Source organism: Macrotis lagotis, chromosome 1 (genome assembly GCF_037893015.1).
Source record: "Macrotis lagotis isolate mMagLag1 chromosome 1, bilby.v1.9.chrom.fasta, whole genome shotgun sequence".
NCBI classification, from domain to species: domain Eukaryota; kingdom Metazoa; phylum Chordata; class Mammalia; order Peramelemorphia; family Peramelidae; genus Macrotis; species Macrotis lagotis.
In genome coordinates, this window is record NC_133658.1 from 238,639,971 (window position 1) to 238,664,565 (window position 24,595).

Here is a 24,595-nt window from a genome sequence, read left to right on the forward strand (position 1 = left end):
GCTGAGAAGAGCTAAGTTCATCATAGTTGATCATCACCCAATGTTGCTGTTAGTGTATATAATATTCTGGTTCTGCTCACTTCACTCAGCATCAATTCAGATACATCTTTCCAGGTTTTTCTGAAATCTGCCTATTCATTATTTCTTATAGAACAATTCTATTTCATTATATTCATTCACCACAATTTGTTCAGTCATTTCCCAACTGATGGGCATAATCTCAATTTCCAGTTTTTTGCCACCACAAAAGAGGTGCTATAAATATTTTTGCATACTTTCCCCTCTTTTATGATCTCTTTGGGATATAGACCTAATAGTGTAAGGATATGCATCATATTATAGCCCTTTGAGCACAGTTCCAAATTGCTCTCCAGAATTTATTTTTCTAACAATATACAATGGTAGTTTTCAACAATCTTTTTTTTGCAAGATTTTGAGTTTTATATTTTTTTCCATCCCTCCCCTCTTCTCTCCCCCTGACAGAAAGCAATCTAATATAGGCTATATGTGTATAAGCCATGCTAAACATAGAGCCATATTAATCATGTAATGAAAGAAGAATCAAATCAAAATGGGGAAAAAAATTAGAGAGAAAAAAACAAACCATAAAATAACTTTTAAAAATTGAAGATAGTAAGCTTTAGTATGCATTTAAACTCCAATATTCCTTCTTTGGATTTGAATAGTATTTTCCATCACAAGTCTTTTAGAAGTGTCTTTGATCATTGTTCTGCTGAAATGAACAAGTCCATCATAGTTGATCATCACCCAATGTTGCTGTTAGTGTCTATAATCTTATTCTGGTTCTGCTCACTTCATTCAGCATCAATTCATTCAAATCTTTCCCAGTTATTCTGAAGTCCTGTCCCGCTCATGATTTCTTACGGAGCAATAGTACTCCTTTACATCCATATACTACAATTTATTCAGCCATTCCCCAATTGATAGGCATCTCCTTAATTTCCAGTTTTTTGCCACCATGAAAAGAGCTGCTATAAATATTTTTGTTCATGGGTTTTTTAGCCCTTTTTGTGATTTCTTTAGGATACAGTCCTAGTAGTAGTAGTATTCTGGATCAAAGGGTCTGCACCGTTTTATTATCCTTTGGGCATAATTCCAAATTGCTCTCCAGAAAGGATGGATTAGTTCACAACTCCACCAACAATGCATTAGTGTCCCAATTTTCCCACATCCCCTCTAACATTGATCATTTTCTTTTTTTAGTCAATTTTGGTCACTTCTCTAATTAATACTGATTTAGAGTATTTTTCAAGAGATAGCTCTAATTTTTTCATCTGAAAATTACCTTTCCATATCCATGGAAATGACTTTTATTTTTATAAAATTTGACTCAGATCATTCTATATTTTAGAAATCAGTCTTTTGTTAGAAATACTAGTTATAAAAAATTATTTCCCAACTTAATGCTTTCTTTTTAATTTTGATTGCATTGGTTTTATTTGTATAAAACCTTTTCAATTTAATGTAATCAAAACTGTTCATTTTAGAATGTTCTGTATCTCTTCTTTAGTCATAAACTGCTTCCCTTTCCATAGATCTGACAAGTAAACTATTTTTTCTTCTCCTAACTGGCTTATGATATCACCTTTTATATCTAAAGCACATATCCATTTTGCCCTTATCTTGGTATAGGGTGTGAGATGTTGGACTATGTCTAGTTTCTACCAAACCATCCTTGTTTTCCCAGAATTTTTTTTTAAGTCAAATAGTAAGTTCTTATAGCAGAAGCTGTTATCTTTGGGTTTATCAAACTAGATTATTCTAGTCATTTACTACTGTGTCTTAATTCCACTGATCCACCACTCTATTTCTTGGTCAGTACCATATAGTTTTTATGATTGCCATTTTATAATATAGTTTGAGACCTGCAAGAACAATCCTGAGAGCTATGCTATGGAAAATGCCATCCACATCCAGATAAAAGATTATGGATTCTAAATACAGAGCGAAGATTAATATGTTGGCTTTTCAAAAACTTTTTATGATTTTTCTTTCTTTCTGCTTTCTCCTCCCTCCCCTTAGGTTCTAGTTCTTCTTTCAAACTTTTTTTTCTCACTTTATTTTTCTTGAGGTTTCTCTTTTTGGGAGAGGGGTATGTCTACTTTTACAAAATTACTATTGTAGTATTGTGGGGCAGGGACAGCTACCCATGGAGAGACCTAGAATTGTACTGTTCACACCCAAACTAGAGTCCAAAGACTGTAAAGGAAAGATTAGGAGAACAATGGTCAAACCCAAATCAATCTGTTAAGAATATGCTCAAAATCAGAAGCTCCCTGGCCTGAGAAGTTTCCAAGATTCCTAAAGACACAGTAACAAGATACCAGTGAAAACCAACTGGAACTGAACAAGGCTCCAACATTCTCTCCAGAAACACATAGAACCTGTCCCTAACATAAAGTTCTAGGTCAGGAGTAGGACTAGAAAAAAAACACTAATAATAAAAAGCTACTATGGAGAGAAGGACATTTAAGACACAAACTTGCAAGAGAATATATCTACCTCATCTATAAGTTAAATCTCAATGCAAAACATAACTTGGTTACAAGGCTAACTGGAATTCTTGTAAGAAATGAGACAAGAGAAAATAATCACAATGGAAAAAGGCCCAAATTTAGAAGAATCAGAGGGCCAAGTGAAAATAAGAAAGAACTTACTAGACACTGTTTATAGGAAATTCCTAAATGAAAAATCCTAGGAATATCATAGCCAACTTCAGAGCTTCCAGATCAAAGAAAAAATAAATTGAGAAGTCAATCAAACATTTATTAAATACCTGTCATATGCCCCCCATCACACACATACTCACTACACATATATACATACTCCATAAACACATACCATAGATACACAGTCCTCCACAAACACACACAATACAAACATACACACAATTACTACACATACATACTCTACAAACACAAACATATACCACACACACATACACACATACACTCACACAAACACCATAGCCACACACTATACCCATGCACACACTACACACATACCATACACACCACACCCACATACCACATACCACACTCACACTCAACACACACACATACCCCACATCACAAACACACACCACATATGCACATTCCCTCACACCATCCACCACACACCTCACTACAAACATCAACATACATACCACATACACACCCATTATACACACCTACCACACAATACTACATGCACATTCACACAAATACTAAACCCATGCACACACCATACCGCCCCCCCCCCCCACAGAGTTATATACATGATAAATAGGCAATAATTACTGGAGGGAGGGTACTTAAATTAAGAGGGTTTAGGAAAGGGGAGGATAAGCATTCTAGGCATAGGGGAAATCCAGAGCCAATTCAGGGAGGTAAGAGGTGGAATGCCTTGCTTATGGAATGGTAAGGAAGTCAGTATCTCTCATAAAAATAGAGAATAAAGGATAAAGAAAAAAGCATATAAATATGGCAAAACAAACACACAATTAATAATTTTAATTGTGAATGTGAACTTACCCATAAAACAGATGATGAAAGCTGAATTGATTAAAAGGAGAAACCAACAACATGTTAGTTTTTCAAAGTAAACTTGAGACTTTAAAATGCACATAAGGGGTTGCAGCAAAATCTATAAGATTCAGGTGAACCCCAAAAGGTCACAATAATGATCGCTGACTAGGCAATAGCAACAAGATGAATAGGTGCTTAAGCTTAAGGTGATATATATATATATATATATATATATATATATATATATATATATATATATATATACACCTATACCTCTATGTATCTATGGTATAGGTTCTAAATGGCATAGCTTCTAAATACTTAAAGGAAAAAATGAATAAATTATAGAAGAGAAATAGTAAAACTTTAAGAATCTGGGAACTCAGTGTACTTCTTTGATATTTAGATAAATCTAAGCAAAAGTAAATAGGAAAGAATTTAGGGACCTGAAAAGAACTTTAGGAAATGTATACACACACACACACACACACACACACACACACAGACACACACAGATCTCTGGCAAATGGAAATGGAAAAGAGTATTATATAAACTAGGCATTATAAATATTTATCAGCTCTTCATTAAAGCTTTACAAAAACTGACCATATGTTAGAGCATTAAAAACTTCACAAACATGCAGAAAAATACTAATATTAAACACATTTATTACTGACCACAGTGAAATGAAAATAACATTCATTAAAGGGCAAAGAAAGCTTTGAAAATCATTAGAAATTAAGTAACTTAATTCTTAAGAATTGGTGGGTCAAGGAACAAATCATATATCACTGCATCAAAGAAAATGGCAAACATAGCAAAATTTGTTGTAGGTTGCCAAGGCAATTCATAGTAGAATATTTATAGCACTAAACAATTTTATAAACTAAAGAAAGCATAGATCAATAAACTGCATATGACTTGAAAAAACTACAAATCCAATTAAAACTCTCCAACTAAATACCCAAATAAACAAAATTTAAAATAAAAAGCTCAATATTTTTCAAAATAATTAAACAAGTCATTAGCTGTTTAGGTTAAAAAGATGAAAAGCAATATATCAGTATCAAAAAATAAAAAGAGGAGAATTCATAACAAATGAAGGCAAAATAATGGAAATCATCAAAAATGATTCTAATACAACAGAAAGTAAATGAGAAAGGTATTTATAAAAACTAAAATCTTCTAGATTAAAATAACAAGTCAAAAGAATTAAAATAATTCAATCTCAGAAAAATAAATTTAAAAGCCATAATTGACTTTCCAAAGAAAAACTTCAGGAATGGATGGATTTGTAATAGCTGTATGTGTAAGATATTCAAAGAACAATTCCTATTATTTCAAAAAACTGGAAAAAGTAAGAAAAGAGGGGATTCTACTAAATTTCTTCTAACATCAAATTGTTTTTGATACTTAAGAAGAGTCAAAAAAGAGAAAAAAATTATGACCTCTGGAGTCTTCTAGCTCTAGTTAAATGATCCTATGTTGGACAAATATTGACAAATATATGCAAATGGTTCTTAAGGGAAAAGGGTGTAGACCACATTCCGACTGATATGGTACTTTCTTTTAGGAGTTAAAATTCCTTTAAGTCTAAAATAGGAATGATTGAGGGGACTTACAGTCAAAGAATATTAATGAAATCTGTTAGGGAAGGCAGAGTAAAACAGTGAAGTCATCAATGGGGCTTGGCAACCACAGAATTTCAAGAGCAGGAAGGAGTTCTGAGCAAGAGCATTTTTAGTTCAGTCCATCCAATCAAGAATTCTATCAGCTACATTTCCATTTAATCATTATTTGAAGACATAGAGAGACGGAGAGCCCTTTCCCTCCCAAGAAAGTTTAATCCACGTTGTAAGATTTTTATTTTTAAGAATAATTTGCCTTCTATCCAGTCAAAGTAAACTAGCTGTTGTTTTTCTGAAGTCTTTTGGGGTTAAATAAAAGTTTGTATATAGTTATGATGTCTCCTGCAAAGTCTTTCTTCTGGAGGCTAAACATCTTCAATTACTTAAGTGCAGTCTCCTTTGGCAGAATTTTAAAAAAATGTTCAATGAACAAAAATTTATATTTTCTCCCATCCCTCTCCCTTAATTGAGATAAAAAAAGCAAAGTCCCTTGTAAACAGATGCATCGTCAGGCAAACAAATTCCTATATTAGTTATGTCCAAAAAATCTTTCTCCATTCTATATGCTAAATCAATCACTTTTCTGTTTGGATGTGGTATCATGCTTCATCATTATTCAATAGGAAATTATGACTGCCTTTTGCTTTGTATTGATGAGTTAAATCTTTCAAAGCTGTTTGACTATACTATGCTATTGTATAAACTGTATAAAGCTTCCTAAGTTTTTCTGAAACTACCTTTCATAATTTCTTTTTTTCATTTCAATCATCATACAAATACTAATTTGATACAGATTCTAGAAAGTGAACCAAAAACATTAATTGAAAAATAGCTTTTAACAAAATTTTATGACTCAAATCCACATAATATCAGTATTTATACATATTATCAATAAAACTCAATAGGAAATAAGACAAATTCCCCCCAAATAACTGCAGAATGTATAAAAGACCTAAAAGTCTGCCTATCACATAGTACTATATGAATTCAACTACAAAACAATCTTTACAGAGATGGCGCTAAATATTATTTTTACAAAGGTGGGCTAAACTAATATAATAAAATGGAAATAACTATAAATAGTTAAAAAATTTAAAATCATTTGAAAGAACAAAAGATAAAAAATAAAAAGGGGAAATAATGAAAAGGGTAGGAAAGGAGGGGACTAAGCACCTCAAATTAGACTCCAAAGCAGAAATCATAAAAATTATTTGGTGCTGGTTAAATAATACATCAATCCACGGAACAAATGAAGTATACAACATAAACGAAACAAATGAGAACTAATAGTTTTGTGTTTGATAATCCTAAGATCTTAGCTGTGATTTCAACAAAAACTGCTAGAAAAATTTGAAAGCAGTCTGGCAAAAATTAGATTAGACTACCATAGAGAAGATCACAGAAGATAAATGACTGATTTCAATTACATAAAACTGATTTTTTTTTTTTGCACAAAGAAAACCTAAAATTAGAAGGAAAACAGACCAAACCAAGCCAATAAATTTTATTAAGAAGTTACTACTATATGTTATCAACTATGCTAATTAGCTAAATGGCAGAGTCAATACAGCTGTATGACTATAGTCAGGAAGACTTGAGATCAAATCTGCATGAGATAATCTTACAAGCTATAAACCTTGGGCAAGTGACTTTAACCTTTCTCTGCCTCAATTTCCTCAAATGTAATAGTACGCACCTCTAATGGGATGCTGCAAGGATCAAAAGAGATAATCACACACACACACACACACACACACACACACACACACACAGTGCTAGGCATAGTGCCTGGCACATAGTAAACTTCATATAAATATTTAATTTTCTTACCACTCTCACAAGGGTATAGAATTTTAAAAAAGAAGTAAAAAGTAAGAAACTTCATGCCCTCAAGGAGTTTCTAAATGGGTAAGACAATGTATAAAAGGAAGCTGAAAAGGGGGGGGGAGAGGGAAGGTACTTGCTTGAGGGATGGGACATGCTGGAGAAAGAAGTTCAGAAAATCAGACCCAAAGCCCAGAGAGGAATGAAGAAAAGAAAAACCAGGCAGATAAAGATCTCATTTTTTTTAGTTTCCTTTTTAAATTTTCTTTTAAAAATTTTTACCCCAGCTACAATGAAAAGCAAGTTTCAACATTTACATCCAAAAACCTTGATTTTCAAATTCTCTCCCTTCCTCCCACCTCACTCCCCTCACTGAGAAAGGAAGGTAGATGGCATAGTTTAAAAATGTGTAGTCATGAAACACAATACTACAATAATAATTTTGTAAAAGTAGACATAATCCTCCCTCCCAAAAGGAGAAACCTCAAGAAAAATAAAGTGAGGCAAAAAGTTTGCTTCAGTCTGTATACAAACACCACCAGTTCTTTATCATAAGTTCATCAGAGAAATTGCTTCAATATTTTTTCCCACAGCTGCTATTGCTAGCTGTATTTTCCTCCATCCAGCCCCATTTACTCTATTTTCTCTCTCCTTTCACCTTGTCCCTCCTCAAAAGTGTGTTGTATCCAACTACCCTCTCCCATGATCTTTACTCTCTTCTGTCACCTACACTCCCCTTCCCTCCTCAAGCCTTTTCCTCATCCTTTTCTCCTCCTATTTTCCTCTAGGGAAAGATAGATTTCTATACCCAATTGATTGTGAATTTTATTTCCTCTCTGAGCTACTTCTGATGAGAGTAGAGGTTCACTAACTCCCCCCACCTTCCCCCTCTTCCACTCCATTGCATTTTCCTTGCCTCTTTTGTGAGAAATAATTTACCCCATTCTACCCATCTTTTCTCTTTCTCCTAGTACATTCCTTTATTACTCATTAACTCCATCTTTTTAATATAGTATACCTTCAAATTCAACTCCCTTCTGTGCCTTGTCTATCTACGCTCCTAATAAATGAGAAGGTTCATATGAGTTATTGGTATCATCTTCCCATACAGGAATAGAAACAATTCAACATCATTAAGTTCCTCATAATTTGCCCTTCCCATCCACCTCTCTGTGCTTCATCTGAGTCCTGTACTTGATCGAATTTTCTTTTTGGCTCTGGTTGTTTCATCAGAATAGTCTGAAAGTTTACTATTTCACTGAATATCCATCTTTTCCCCTTGAAAGATTATGTTTAGTTTTGCTGAGTAGTTGATTCTTGGTTGTAATTCAAGCTCTTTAGCCTTCTGGAATATCATATTCCAAGCCCTATGAGTCCTTAATGTAGAAGATGCTAATCTTGTATTATTCTGACTAGCTCTATGATATCTGAATTGTTTCTTTCTGGCAACTTGTAATATTTTCTCCTTGACTTGGGAGTTCTGAAATTTGATTACAATATTCCTGGAAGTTTTCATTTTGAGCTCTCTTTCAGAAGGTGATTAATGGATTCTTTCAATTTCCATTTTATCCTTTGTTTCTAGGATATCAGGGCAATCTTTCTGGAGAATTTCTGGAAAAATGAAGTCTAGGGTCTTTTTTTCTAGTCATGACTCAAGTAGTCCAGTAATTTTTAAATTATCTCTTCTGGATCTGTTTTCCAGGTCTATTGTTTTTTCCAATGAGATACTTCACATTTTTTTCTAGTTTTTTCATTCTTTTGGTTTTGCTTTATTGTTTTTTGATCCCTCACAAAGTCATCAGCTTCCCTTAGCTCCATTCTATATTTGAAAGAATCATTTTCTTCAAAGAGCTTTTGTATCTCCTTTTCCATCTGGCCAATTCAGATTTTTAAGGCATTCTTCTCCTCATTGGCCTTTTGTACTGCTTTTTCCATTTGACCCAAACTGATTTTTAAGATGTTATTTTCTTTTTTCTTAAATTCTTTTTAAAAATTTCTTCTTTTTTTGAAATTCCTTCATCATCTCATTTCTCTTCCTAATTTTTCCTCTATCTCCCTTACTTGATTTTCAAAATCTTTTTTGAGTTCTTCCATAGTCTGAGATCAATTCATATTTTTCTTGGAGGCTTTAGATACAGAAGCTTTGACTTAGTTATTTGATCTTCCATAAAACCAAAGTAATTTTCTATGCTTGGATTTATTTTCTTCTGTTGTTTGCTCATTTCCTCAGATTATGACTTGATTTTAACTCTTTGTTAAGGTGGGCTCTCCTTCCTGGTCGGGGATACATTGTCCCAAGCTTTTGAGGGGTTTTGCAATTGTTTTTAGGGTCACTCCCTCCCCTCCCAGAGCCCTCAATTTCTCTAAGGCTTTATGAAAGGCTCTGACTACTCTCCTGGCCTGTTCTCTGGTCTGTGGATGACCACAAACACTCCTTTCTGTTCTGGAATTGTGAGGAGGGTCCCTAGTCTACTGTGGCAGTAAAGTTCCTTTTCCTGAGAATGGGGCCTCAGACTGTATCCTGGATCTGAGTATGGGCAAAGCAACAGAATCCTGCCTCAGGGAGAGCAAAGAGACCTCTGCAGTCTTCCCTGACTCCCTTACCACTCTGGAAGCAGCTGCCAGGTACTTCCCTGCCAGGTGGCTCCCCAAATCTGCTCCTGCTTACTGGTTTCCAAGCCAGGGTCTGCACTGAGGCCTGCACCAGACTGTGCTCATTGGTGCAGCAGAGTTTTCCTGCTGCCCTTCCTAAATGTACTTGGAAATCACTGGTCTGGAAATCACTTGCTGCCATGGATCCAAGCATCCTGTGGGTTGTTCCTGAATGGCTAGATCCTGTTCTATGTTGTACCCTAACTCTAACCCAAACCCTAACCCTTTTTAATACTGGTGTAACAGACCTTTCCTGTGGATTTTTGATGTTGTCTTAGGCTGGAAAATTATTTCACTCAGTCTTTTTTGGGTTCTACCACTCTAGAATTTGGTTAGAGTCATTATTTAAAGGTATTTGGAGAGGTCTGGGGGAGAACTTGTAGGAATTCCTGCCTTTACTCTATCATCTTGGCTCTGTCCACCTAAAATCTCACTTCTAAGATATATAAGGAATTGATTCAAATTTGTTACAGTAAGAGCCCAAAATTTCTCAGTTGATGAATGTCCCAAATTGGCAATTTTCAAAAGAATTCCGAGCTGTCAAAAATTATATTAAAAATATCCCAAATCACTAATAATTAGACTGATCAAAAGAACAGATTAAGTACACAACTTAGAGAATAAAAAGCTGTTAATAGTCTAGTAGTATTTGACGAATCCAAAGACCCTAGCTACTGTGCTAAGAACTTATTAAATAATCTAAAAATGTTGGGAAATTGCAAGGCAATATGGCAGAAATTAAGTATAGATCAACTTCCACATCAACTTTTTGCTAGAAAAGCAAAAAGGGATACATTATTTACATATAAAGATTGAAATCATAAATAAATTAGAGGACCAAGGATGGAATTATCTTTTAATTGTATGGCTAGTGGAAAAATTCATGATCAAACAAGGAACAGAACAGATCACAAAAGATAAAATGACTACTTTTAATTACATAAAGTTTAAAAGACTTTCCACAAGCAAAATAAATGTAGCTAAAATTACAAGGAAAGCAAGTAACTAGAGAGAAAAATCTCTGTAGCAAATTTATTTATAAAGGTTTCATTTTGAAGATTTCATATTTATGTGTATACACATATATGTACATAATTCATGTGTGTGTATATATACATTTTACAAATTTACAATAGAATGATTTATTACCTCAAACCACAATTGGTCAAAGGATATAAATAAGTAGTTTTCAAAGAAATTTAAGCTAATAACAGCCACATGAAAAAATTCTCCAACTCTCTAGTGATTAGAGAAATGAAATTGAAACAATTCTTGAGATTTTGCTTTATACTCCTAGGCTTGCAAAGCTGGCAAAAAAGAAAAATGACACAAAGTTGGCAGGCTTTAGGAAAGCAGACATATTAATGCCCCATTTTGGGGGATATGAACAGTTACAACCATTCTGGAAAATAACTTGGAACAATGCTCCAAAATGTTACTAAACTATTCATACTAGGAATACTATTACTAAAATCATAATCTAGAGATCAAAGACAGAGGAAAAGATCCTGTATTGTACACAAATATTTATGGCATATTTTTTTTTCTTTTTTTGGTGTGTAGTGGTAAAGAACCTGAAACTAAGAGGATGTCTAATAATTGGGGAGTATTATATACATATGTAATAATATATGAGTGTTTTAGAATACTATCACCCTACAAGAAATGATGAAAATAGTTTTAGAAAAATTTGGAAAAACTTGCATGAATTGATAAGAGTAAATTGAGTAGAGTTAGGCAAATTATTTATATACAAATATATTGAAAAAATTAACAACTTTTAAAAGACCTGAGAATTCTTATTAGTACAATGATCAACCATGATTCCAGAAGACTGATGATGAATGCTGCCCAGGCTTTGAAAGTGAGATGAAAGTCTCAGAGTGCAAACTGAGACACATTTTTTTTCACATGGCCAAAATAGGAATTTGTTTTGCTTGACCATGCAGATTTTCTACAAGAGGTTTTTTTTTTTCTTGGTTTATCAAGTTAGGAATGGGGGAGGAGAGAAGAAGGTAAGAGAGAGAAAAAATAAATGCTTGTTAAAAAATAATTAAAAAATATGCACATTAATTTACTCTTGAACAAATTATAAATTAGTTTGACCAAACTTCACTAAAATGAATGTGAATGATGTGAAGGGGTACATTTCTTATCATGGCTTGGAAGTGTATTTTACTTTTAAGAGTTTCCTTAACTACCATAAGAGAATTTTATTCAAATCCAATGAACAAAGGAACATGTTTGGTCAATGACAGGCAGTAAGAGTCAAGGGCAGTGTAGGGTTGTGTCCCTATCAAAGTTGCTATGCTTACAATTTTGTTCCAAAAAAGAGAATAAACAGCTGACTCTACTCAGGGAGCTTTCCTGCTCCACATAAACCGTGAGAGTGTTTATATCCTCCACTGAGTTCCCTGGATGAATTACAGTCTTTTACCCACTCTTGACATACAAATATTTTCATAAGACAAACAAGGCAATTTAGCAATGTTGTATTTGACCTCTTCAACCTCCCTCACCAACTGGTAAGTATATCTATAGAGGTGATTTTCCTGGTTAGAATCATCTGTTGTGATCTAAGCACAATTCCAGTTGAAATTCTTCAAGCTTCAAATCTGCCTTTTTAACTATTTCTTCTTGCCAGCCTATGATAGTGTCTTTGTCTTTCTCTTATCACATTTAAATAGATCCCTCTTCAAGGCAAAAGAAAAACCATTACTTTTTAAAGGTCACTTCAGATATTTTCTTTAAAGTGGTGTTAACATAAAGCAAATGTCCTTAGACACTCCAAGCTAATCTGTTAAGATAAACAAATTTAGCTTACAATACTCTATATTCTATACTGAAATCATAGCTACTTAGAGGCTCAATTCATGCATTCTTAGCTGTCTGCTTAAGAAAAAAAAACAGGATTCCTTTGCCATGGAAACCCCACATAAATGTCTGGTTCAGTCAACATAACACACACCACAAATAAAATGCCTATATTCTCAAAATGCATTGTATGTATTCACAAGGAAAACCCCCCAGAAATTATCAGACTATTATAATATGCTGAACACTACAAATATGGAACTCACTGTACAATTCCTTGTCTTGGGCTCATTTCAACCTAAACAAGTCACTGCCATTTCAAAAAAGAGAATACCAGATGAGTATTACAGAGGCAGTTTCTTTACTTATAAAATGGAGAAAATAATAATTGTGTGATCTATGACACAAGGTTGTTGTGATCTAAGTACTTAGCAAATCATGCATCTATTCTAGATTTCTCCTTACCAGATGCCTTCATGAGTTTTCTTTCATGATTTGTGATTGCTTCTCTCAAACATCTTTTCAGGAAAACCCCCAGTCAAAATTTACTGTACTCCTGAGTCAAATCAATTTAGCCATTGTTCCTGGATTGTGCGTTTCAATCTATTCTCCAATTGCCCATGTGCCATTCTAATAACTTTATTCCCTTTTGTGTGTTACCTTCTGTTAGAATCTAAACTTTTTGTAGGAAAGGATTGTTATAAATATATCTCCATTACTTAGCATACTGATGGACACATAGCAAACATTTAGTAAACATTTTCTATTTATTCCATCAAATGTGAATTATAATTATTTTATCAAGCTTCTGTTTCCATATCTACTTGATTATTAAGATATTCTTGCTTAAAAATGATCCTTCAAACCCTAGTAAGTGAAGGCTTGGTTACTTTATGGTCACTTAAAAGGAAAGACCTTGAAATCTAAAATCTAAAATGGATGATGAGCTAATTTGGGAGATGGAGCTTATATAGTGATGATATCATGGCTCCATCAAAGCACTGATATACTTTTATGTTACTTAATGCATTTCCTTCTATGATCATAAGCCTGCCAGACTGGCAAAGGCAGGTGCACAAGTACATGGGCACTACTGGTTTATACATTTGGAACTCTCATCCATAAGTGTAGGCATTACTCTACCTAATTGTAAAACTTACCTGCCAAGATGACTTTGAAAGTCTTAAACTATACAACAAATTCATAAATTTTCTGCTAGGTTTAGGACCTTTGAGGAGTGTATAAACAGAGGGAATAAAGTACTGAACTTGAAATCAGGACTTAAAGGGGTTAAAATGTAACCACACATATCTTAGTCATGAAACTCGGGCAAGCCACTTAATATCTTTGAGCTTCCTTTCCTCCTCTATAAAATGAAGAGACTGGACTAGATGACCTTTTCATTCCTCCTCAAACTTCTCACAACTCTTCCTTGCTTCAGCCTTTCAGATGAGAACTGCATCTAATATTTTACTGGAAAAACTGAGGCCATTCATCAAGAGCTCTCCCTTCTATTTTCTTCCTCATCACACATCATCACTAAGATGCATTCTGCTACTATGGCTTCCTTTATCTCAGTCTCACAAAATGAGATGGCCCTTCTTTTTGCAAAGGCAAATATTTTTATTTGCACAAGAGATCCCATTCCCTGTGGTTTTCTCCAGTAGATTACGTTCTTGTCATTCCCACTCTTTAATCTTTCCTTGTCAACTGGTTGCTTCCTTGTTGTCTCCAAATACTAGGTACCTCTACTACCTTTCTTCTTTTTTTAACTGCCTAAAAATCTGACTCCCATCCTCATCATTCAACTGACATGGTTCTTGTCAAAGTTACTAATGATCTCTTAATTGCCAAATCTAATGTCTTTTTCCTAGCAATCATCTTTCTTGATCTTGGCAGTTTTTGACACTGCTGATCACCTTCTTCAACTTGATGCTCTCTTCTCTCTAGGTTTTTAGTCTGCTCTCTCTTTCTCAACTCCTACCTTTTTTTAACTGCTTTTTTTCAGTCTTCTGGACTGATTCTTTATCCAGGATATGCCTAGATGTCCCATGGGCATCCTACAGAACTCTCTTGTGGGTTCTTTTCTCCTGCTATACTAAATGTGTCAAACACATGGCCCCTCCTGAATGTCCTTATTAAAGGAGATTAAAATATAACAGAATATTTAACAAAATAAAAAATACAATAAAACATAATATCATTACATTTTAAAACTAAGTTCATATTTGGTTTGTAGGGATTCTTATGTACCATCATATCAGTTGCAAAGAGTGATAATTTTATTTTCTTATTGCCTATATTCTAATTTTTTTCCTTCTCTTACTGCTACAGCTAGCATTTCTGGTACAATATTGAATAATGGAGGTGAACAGGTATCCTTGCTTCATTCCTCATTTTATTGGGAAGGTTTCTAATTTATCCTCATTATAGATAATGCTTGTCGATAGTTTGAGATACTCCTTATCATTTTAAGGAAAGCTCCATGTATTCTTATGTTCCCTTGTATTTTTATTAGGAAAAGATACTGTGTTTTGTCAAATTTTCTCTTTTCTTAAAATGTTTCCTATCTACTGATTTTTCTCTGCTTTTTACAAATACTGTCTTTCCCTCATTTAAAAAAAAATTCTCACTTGATCCATTCATCCCTGTTAACTATCATCCTATATTTCCTTTTACCTTTGTGCCTAAATTCAAAAAAGCCACCAAAATTGGTGCTTATATTTGAAATTATTCTCTCCAAAATTTCCACTGATCTCTTAATTGATAAATCTAATGAACAGCCTTTTATCAAACTGGATTTTCCTTTATTTTTCCAAAACATCTGATACTGAGGTTTCCCTTCACATCTGATCACCTCCTGGATATTCCCTCCTTTCCAGATTTTTTTTTTCAATGACATTGAGCTCTCCTGGTTCTTTTCCACTCCTGTTCAGTTGCCTTTGCTATCACAACCATCACCTGGTATTCACTAGTTAGTTTTTTTGTTTTGGACTCTATCTCCATTGGTGATTGGTGATCTCAATGGCTCCCATGGTTTCAATTATCAGCTCTATAGAGCTCTATAGAGCCTATTTTCACCTTACCTCTCTCCTCACATATTTCCAGTTAGCTATTGGACATCTATATCTATATCTATATCTATATATCTCAAATTCAACATGTATGAATGGGTCAGAATTCATTATTTTTCTCACTAAACAATCCTCATCACTTCTGAATTTCCCTATCACAGTCAAGGGTATCATAATCCTTCTATTCACTCAAGACCATAACCACAATGCCATAAATTCCTTACTCTTACACATTCCACATATCCATTCCAATGTCAAATCTAGTTTCTCCCTTTATAACATCTCTTCTACACGTCCCTTTACTTATAAAGGCCCTTATCATTTTTTTGCCTCGACTAACACAGAAGTCTTTTAATTACTCTGTTTCATGCCTCTTCATTCTTAACAGCCCTCTGCTCAATTACCAAGATGATTTTCCCTAGGAATGTTATAATTATGATGCATTAAATAGTTTTTCAGTCTGACTCTCTGTGCCCTATTTGGGATTTTCTTGGTAAAGATCCTGGAGTGGTTTGCATTCCCTTCTCCAGCTCTTTTTAACAGATGAGTAGCTGAAACAAATAGGGTTAAGTGATTTGCCCAGCTAATAAGTGTCTGAGCCCAGACTTGAGCTCAGGAAGATAAGCATAGATCACTGCTGGTCAGTGAGATGGGGTGGAGCTGCCACCCCCAACCTCAATAAAGTCCACTGGACCTCTATTACTTCCAGGATTAATATAAATTCCTTTGTTATTTACAACTTGACCCCTTCCAACCTTTACAGTTTTTTTATACCATTCTTTCCTCCATACGCTCCCTATAATAGAACTAAATAGTACTATGTCTCTGTGCCTTTGTACAAATTATCCCCAATACCTACTTCCTCATCCCTACTTATTTTCCTTGACTTCTTTCAAGATCCAATTCAAATCTATTTACACAAGAGACCTTTTTGATATGCCCCCAGCTACTAATCCCTTCTCTTTTCAGATTACTTTCTATCTCCTCTGTATATGCAGAGCACTGAGACTGGAGTCAGGAAGACCTGAATTTAAATTTGGCCTCAGATACTTCTAGATGTGTGATCACTTCACCTGTTTGCCTCACTTTCCTCATCTATAAAAACGAGAACAATAATAACACATACCTCCTGGGGTTCTTGTCAAGCACCTAATACAGTGCCTGGTATAGAGTAAGCAGTATAGAAATATTAGCTATTATTATTATTATTATATGAGATAAAAATTGGAAGGCACTTAGCACATAATAGATGCTACAGAAACACTAGCTCTAATGTACTGGGATGTCTCCATGGTGCCCCCCAACCCCACCTGCCCTCTTTTTGGTCTCTCCAGGGCTTAGCTCAGTGTTTGACACAAAGTCTGCCTGATCAGTGGAGCAAAGCTCTGCTAGGCCTGACCACAGTGTTTTCCATTATCTGAGGACCAGCACAGATAAGCCAGGACATGTTGGATGTCACCTAGGTTACCAAGAGAACAAATTTTAGGCTCCATTGATTCATCAAGAGGCTCTACTCAATGACAACTGAGTTGTGATTTTTATCAGTGGAAAGAGTACCCACAAAGAAATTAGACTTCTTCAACTTTTGAAGGTATGTAAGCATACATATACACATACACACATATATGTGTATGTTGTAGATGTATAAGATAAAAAGTCAGGGTGGCTAGATGGCTCAGTGGATACAGCACTGGTCCTGAAGTCAGGAGTACCTAAGTTCAAATCCAGCCTCTGACACTTAATAATTACCTATCTGTGTGGCCTTGGGCAAGCCACTTGATGCCCCCCCCCAAAAAAAAAACCCTTAAAAAAAAAGATAAAATGTTAAACTCAAGGGAAACAGTAAATTTTACTTACTTTGCTCTCTTGGCCATCTCATTGCCATCCCACCGTGGGCTGTATGGATAATTTTTCTGTGCTTGAGAATACAATTGTCCACTATTGGTAAAGTGGTAGACTGACTGGAAGGTGAGAGTAGGCTGATCTCGAGGAAAATACAAGGGAAGGTCAACTGCAAGAAAGGAAAAAAAGAAAAAGGGCATATAAATTGATGGAAGTAAATTTTCTTGGTCTTATCAGACTTTGGGTTAAAGCCATAATTAATTACCAGACCTATACTGAGTGAACATTATATGACCAGGATGAGATTTTAGCTCTGGCTCTGCTAGTGGTTAGTTGTATGGCTTTGGGCAAGTCTCTTTACTGCCCTGGTTGTCATTTCTTCATGCTGGCACCTGTAATTGATTTTGGGCCATATACTAAGACAGTACTTAAGGTCTTAAGAAGTTTATAGTCTAGATCAACCTCGATAGACATCAGTGCAACAATGAGGGACAATTTGGGGCTATCTGTGATGGAGAATACTATCTGTATCCAGAGAAAGAATTGTGTGGCATTTAAACAAAATCCAAAGGCTATTACCTTTAATTTAGAAAAAAACCTGTTATCTTATTATGTAATTTTTCTATCTCTTATATTTTATTTTTTTTCCTTAAGGATATGATTTCTTTCTCATCACATTCAACTTAGATCAATGTATAACATGGAAACAAGGTAAGGGCTAACAGACTACCTTCCATGGGGGTGGGGTGGGGGGGAGGGAAGCAAGATTAGGGGAAAAATTACAAAACTCACAATAAATAAAATCTTTCTTAAAAAAAGTTTATAATCTAATGAGATGAAATGATACATACATGAAAAGTTTATTAACAGTACATGGAGTACATGTTATGTATTAATGCCTGCTGATAAATACTACAGAAACTCAGAGAAAGGAGAGAGTGCTCAGAGAAGACTTGAGCTGGTCCTTAAAGGATGGTTTAGATAAGAAGGGTAGTGTTGGTTAAGTTAAAAAAATCATTCACTCAACAAATACTTTTTGAGCATTTGCTATGTAAAATCTTGCCTTCTACATTCTCTTTCATGGTAACCTTATCAACTTTTATGGAAATAATTATATTTATGAAGATAATAATCAAATCTATATATCCAGCTATTTTCTTCTGAGTTTCAGACCCACATCAACAATTGCCTGTTGCATATTTAAAAGAGTATATCCCAGAGAAGTCTTAAATTCAACAGTGCAAAACTGAAATCATTTTTCCTCTTCCAAACTTCCATAATTCTATTAAAGGCTCAAGGTCAAAGCCTAAGTATCATCCTGAACTTGTCACTGTCCCTCACCTTACAAATCCAAATAGTTGTCAAATTTTGTCATTTCTTCTACACCTGTAACATCTTTTTATGCCTTCTTTCTAACTCTCTTGTTTGGGTTCTCATTATCTCTCACCTAGATTATTGCAATTATTGGTCTTTATAATTGGTCTTCCTGCTTCAAGTCTCTTCCCCACTCCAAATCAACCTACACACTTCTGTCAATGTTATTTTCCTTAGAACATATCTGCCCGAGTGACTCCTCTATTTAGTCAACTCTAAGGGCTTTCTATTCCTTTAGGATAAAAAATAAACTTTCACTTTCATAGACATATATCTTGGATCCAACTTATCTTTTGAACCTCACTGGATATTATTCCTCCTCCTCCTCCATGATCATCAAATTAGATTTTATTCTAGTCCATATAAACAATATTCCATCTCTTGTCTCTGTGCCATAGTTTGAGTGTATAGCATATTTCTGTCTAATGGATTTTCTCTATTTTAATTTAAGAAGCAGCTCAGGCACTATTGTCTACATGAAACCTTTCTTGATTCGTCCAATTGCTAATCCCTCTCCTCACAAAAGACCTTATAGTGAAATACACATATATATCTGTACTTGGTGCCTTTATAGTTGTGTGTGTGTGTGTGTGTGTGTGTGTACACACACACACACACACACACACACACACACACACACACGTTTACCTTATTAGAATATAAGCACTTTTTGATCGGGGCATATTAGGCTCTTAATAAATACCTGTTGATTCTTTACTGACTCTGTGACCCTGGGCAATTCACTTAAATTGTTTCCCTCAGTTCCTCAAATGTAAACATGAGCTCAAGAAGGAAATGGCAAACCACTCCAGCATCTTAGCCAAGAAGACCTCCAATGGGGTCACAAAGAGTTTAACAATAAGAAAGGGAACTTACATGTTTAGGTCATTATCATAAAGGTTTAATTAAAATAGGCATAAGTATTGATAACTATAGATATCTTCCTGGTTGATATTTTTCTTTTGGTATTTATAATTTATTTCCCATTCTTTGAGGAGTTTTCTGACATTCTGGAAATTCATCTCTGAGTGACTTGAAAATTATGTAACCAAAAAAGTGGATTAGCATGGCTTTTACACTCAAGTTCATTGAATTCAATCTCAAGGAGGGATTTCTTTAATAGTTCTATTGATGAAATTCAACTGTTTTCAACTAAATTTTTAACCTCATTTTCTCAAAGTTCATCAAGGTAATTTCAGTTCTTAGTAACTTATATAAAAACATTTATTTAAGAAAAAAGTGAAAGAAACATTGTTATCATTGTTCCTGGTTAGGCTGGCTCTTTAGTTTTATTGAGTCATGGTACTGTTCTAGGAGGCTAAAATTCACAAAAGACTTATTGCTTCTATTACTTTAAAAACATTTTTACAAAGTTAACTAATCATTCCAGCTCTCTGTGAGCCTTCCTATGAAGGATCTTAAGGAGAAGAAGAGTCTTAGGGGAAGGTTACTGAAGGAACAAAGATAGTTAAGTAAGTTAGATTCAAGGAATCACTCAAAATTATTAAAAAAGATTATGAAGAAATGGAGAACAAACTGCTGAACAACATCAGTAAAAATAGCATAATGGATAAAAAAACTAGGTCAAAATGCTAAGGAAAAGCACACAAAAAAGAAGTGTCTTAAGGGAAAACAATCAGGCTATGTTTACACAATGCAAAAACAACTGGTCAGTTGAGTTCATTCAATGAAAAAAATATTTAAACCATTTATTTCCTATTGTTTTGGAAAAAAACAATTGCTTTGTTGAAGTTTTTCTTTTCAATGGATTCTTTTGGTATCAGATTCAATGTGGCAGTTGTGGACAGAATGTTGAATTTTTAAGTCTGGAAGATCTGACACATTAGCTGTGTGACCACAGACAGGTCATTTAATCTGTATAAATCTGATTCCTCTTCTGCAACAAAAGAATAATCTCTTTGGTACTTATTTCACAGGGCTGTTGTGAAGTTCCTATCCGTCAATGTCATCAAAGAGATCTTGTAATAGTGGACACTTACACAGGGCTTTGAAACAAACTCTATGAGGAAACAGATTCATAGAGGTTAAATGCTGCTCATGACCACACACAGTTAGTAAATGAAATAGGAATTTTAAATCAAGTCTTTCCTGACATGACATTCAGCATTCTTTCCACTATCCACATTATTTACTTGTCCCAAACTCAAGAAAGCTATGATGTGGTCTTTCCCTAGCTACCCAGTTATATTTTTCATTTTTTCCTAACATGCAATTTCAGCTCCAGGAGTAAGGCCATTATGTTTACTATTCCCCAGGTTCATATCTATCTCCTTGCCTTGTCTATTCTGTTTCTATTGTCTAGAGTATGCTTTTTCTTTCTATTCATTCTAGGCTTGGTTTGTCAAGTCTTTGTACCTTTCAGGTTCCTGTTCCTTCTTCTCACACTTTTTTAGCTAGCTATTTTTTTTGTCACCTTACCCGAAGACCTCTTAAGTCAGATTCCCTTGCTCAGAAATTACTCTATCTGGAGGAAGAAAAAAATAATGACGCCTGAGGTTTACACAGTAGCTGTCTAATTTTCTTGATGACTATCCATTGCTCTATTCTTTTAGTTGTCAGGAACTCCACACGACTAATGACTGTCTAACCACCCACTTCATGCTGCACCTTCAGTTCCTGTAGATTTGGCAGGCACAAACTGGTTTCTTGGCTTGCTAGATACTCTGGTATCTGTGCTCTCTTGTTTTATTTGCTAACCTGGTTTTTGATCTCCCTGATTTGGGGATTTGCATATTGTGTGAGTACTCAGTGTCCCAGTTATCCATTCATTCCCTTATGCCTGAGGTAATACTTGAAACAATCAACTCATGTTTCCATACTTCCATGAAGCTCTGTCTGACAACCACACTATTTCTACTATATTTGTATTTAATACCACACAGTTAGGTTAGTACCTAGGTTAAACAACTAGAAAAGAATGACATGAATTTTCTCTAGAAGTTAAACTGCTACCTCCTTGAGCTAGTTTTAAACTTGTGTTTCTAAGGTAGAACATATAGTTTACTTAAGATTCTTAAAATCACCTCTGACTGATTACAAAAGATACACTGCATAAGGGGTTTTCAGTTCATTTTTGTTTTCCTTATTTTTAAGGTATGTAAAAGTGTTTTATATTTCTCTTAAAATTAAGTTGCTTTCCATCTATTTGTGCCCTTTGATTGATTTTGTTCCCTATTATTGGTGGCCCTTGATATGAAAAAAATGAGGTCTGGTCTATGAAGATAGGCAAAAAGAATTAAGATTATATATAGAAGAGAAGGCTGACACATTCAAGAAATTTCTGTGAAAAGGGCATACTACCTATATGTATAGGGATATTTATAGCAGTTCTTTTCTGGTAACAGGGAGCTGGAGTTGGAGGGGAATTCCAGTGAATGGGGAATGGCTGAACCGATTGTAATGTGATTGAGATGAAATGCTGTTCTATTATGGAAATTGATGAACAGGAGGCTCTCAGTAAAAAACTTACATGAGCAGATGCAATGAAAAATATACTTTATACAAAGAAACCGCAAAATTGCAGGATGATCAACTGAGAATGACCTACTGTTTCTCAGCAATACTGTGATCCAAGAGAACTCTGAAGGACTTGCGATAAAGATAGAGCTGATGATGTCTGAATACAGACTGAAGCTTGTCTTCTTTTTTCACTTTACTTGAAATTTCTCTTTTTTTTGGGGGGGGTGTTATATTTACTTTTACAACATGACTACTGTAGTAATATTTTTCACCTAACCTACACCAAGAAACTTACTTTCTCAATGAGAGAGAGTGGGGTGGGAGGAAGGGAGAAAATCTGAAACTCAGTTTTTGCATGGAACCGGGGAAAAAAGTAAAATAAAATGAAATTTAAGAATACAAAAAGGGCATAGTGAGAATCTATTTGAATTTCCATGTTCAAAAAGAAAATTCCTATGTTCTATCATGAACATGCCATATTTATGTTAGATGATGAGGGAATTAATTTAGAGAAAAATATTTTTGATTATGAATTGGCAAAACCTTAGAAAGGCAGAGAAAAATCTACTTGGAAATATTTGAGAAAAAATATATTTCTCTGATTGGAATAATTTAAACTACAATCCTGTCTGGAGGAAGGAACACAGATTAGTTTATCTCTGAAGGTTAAGCCAATTTTTCTCAAGGAAATAAGTTTTTTAGTAAATTTGAGTATACTATCAACACTTATTCTGGTAACCTTACTACCAGAAGATAATAAAGTTATTCTGGAGATCAAAAGTAGCCACACAATTAAACTACCAACTCACTTTTGTCAATTTAAAACTGATACATAAGTTCATGATGTCACATAAAAAAAACCTACATATTCAAAGACCATGGGGTCAGAGTAGAACTGATGACCAGAGACTAGGAAAAAAAATGAAAAAGAAAACTTCAGTGGAAAACTTGACCACTGGAGGGGTGGAGTGAGGTCAACCAGTGATTTTTTTTTGGGTGCTTTAATAAGGCTATATTCTGAGATGTCCTCTACATATTCATTGAAGCTACCTGGCAGTATGTGTATTCAAAAAGGGAACGAATGGACAATCAAGTTAATTAAAGGCAGCTTAGTTTAGTAGCAAGAGCCCTGGCATTGGGAGCAGGGAAGCTCTGTGCAAGCAGGTTCTCTGAATCTATTTCCTCAAACTTTTGTAAAATGGGGAAAATAATATTTGTTCTACTTTTGGGGAAAAAGATTGAAAAATAATGAAGTTGTTGTGGTTACTGGAATTAAAGTTTCATAAGCAGTTTGTGATGCAGTGAAAAGAGTTTGGCCTAGAGTTAGGAAGAGTTGAGTTCAAATCCTAACTTCAGATACTTCCTAGCTTATGTGACCTTAGGAAAGTCATTTAATGTTGTCTGCTTTGGTTTCCTCATCTGTAAAACAGAGAACCTACATCCCAGGGCTGTTGTGAGGACAAAATGATTTAATATTTGTTAAGTGCTTTGTAAACCTTAATCACATTTATAGCTTTTTTTTTTATAAGGCAAATGGAGTTAAGTGGCTTGCCCAAGGCCACACAGCTAGGTAATTATTAAGTGTCTGAGGGCAGATTTGAACTAAGGTAGTCTTGACTCCAGGGCTGGTGTTCTATCCACTGTGCCACCTAGCCACCCCTACACTTCAGCTATTTAAATGCTAACTCTTAGTATTGTTTTGATGGTGACAGAAACAATGTTTCCTATAAACGTTGTATTTTTCCCAGGGTCTGATAAGATGGTTTGTATATATAGAATTTGATAGATGAAAAAGGCAAGCAGAAAGCAAGTTCTGATAAAAAAATCAAAATGCTTCTCTGGAAATTCTACCATTCAAGGCTATTTTATGTAACTGTCAATGCCACTGCAAAGGAGTAGGATTTTTTAGATTATAGGTCCAGAGATTGAAGGGACCTTGGAGATCACCTAAACTGACCTGCCCAATTAGAAAAGAAGAGGAAACCAAGGCATAGATATGTGAAGTATTTTGTGTGGAGTTATAAAAAGCATAGAAGAACCAGGATTTGAACCCAAGTTGCCTTACTCCAAATCTTGCTCTATTTCTATTTTGGTGAATACCTCATTTCAGAGTAGGTATATCCTTCAAGTGGGGCACTAATGGTTCACTGAGTCAGGCAGTCAGTCAAGAATACTAGACTTGGGATTCAGAATATGTAAGTTTTAGTACCTGACTTATTATGTTGGCTCTAGAAACGACATAGTCCAACTCCCTTATTTTTAATAAGAGAAAATTCAGGCCTAGAGAGGTGGAGTGACCTGTGGAGACTTGTGCAAATCACATAACCATTTTGAATTTCAGTTCATACATGGTCTACCTCATAGTGTAATTATGAGGAG

At 34.7% G+C, this 24,595-nt stretch overlaps 1 protein-coding gene across 4 annotated transcripts in view; it reads right to left on the bottom strand.

Moving 5' to 3' along the window:
* The window catches only part of BABAM2 (BRISC and BRCA1 A complex member 2), a 546,733-nt gene that overhangs the window by 45,311 nt on the left and 476,827 nt on the right, over positions 1-24,595 (bottom strand). For all 4 annotated transcript variants that reach the window (XM_074209807.1, XM_074209805.1, XM_074209806.1 and 1 more), the window contains one exon: positions 17,378-17,531. In XM_074209807.1, coding sequence (XP_074065908.1) covers positions 17,378-17,531 — 154 coding nt within the window. The remainder of the gene's footprint in view (positions 1-17,377; positions 17,532-24,595) is intronic.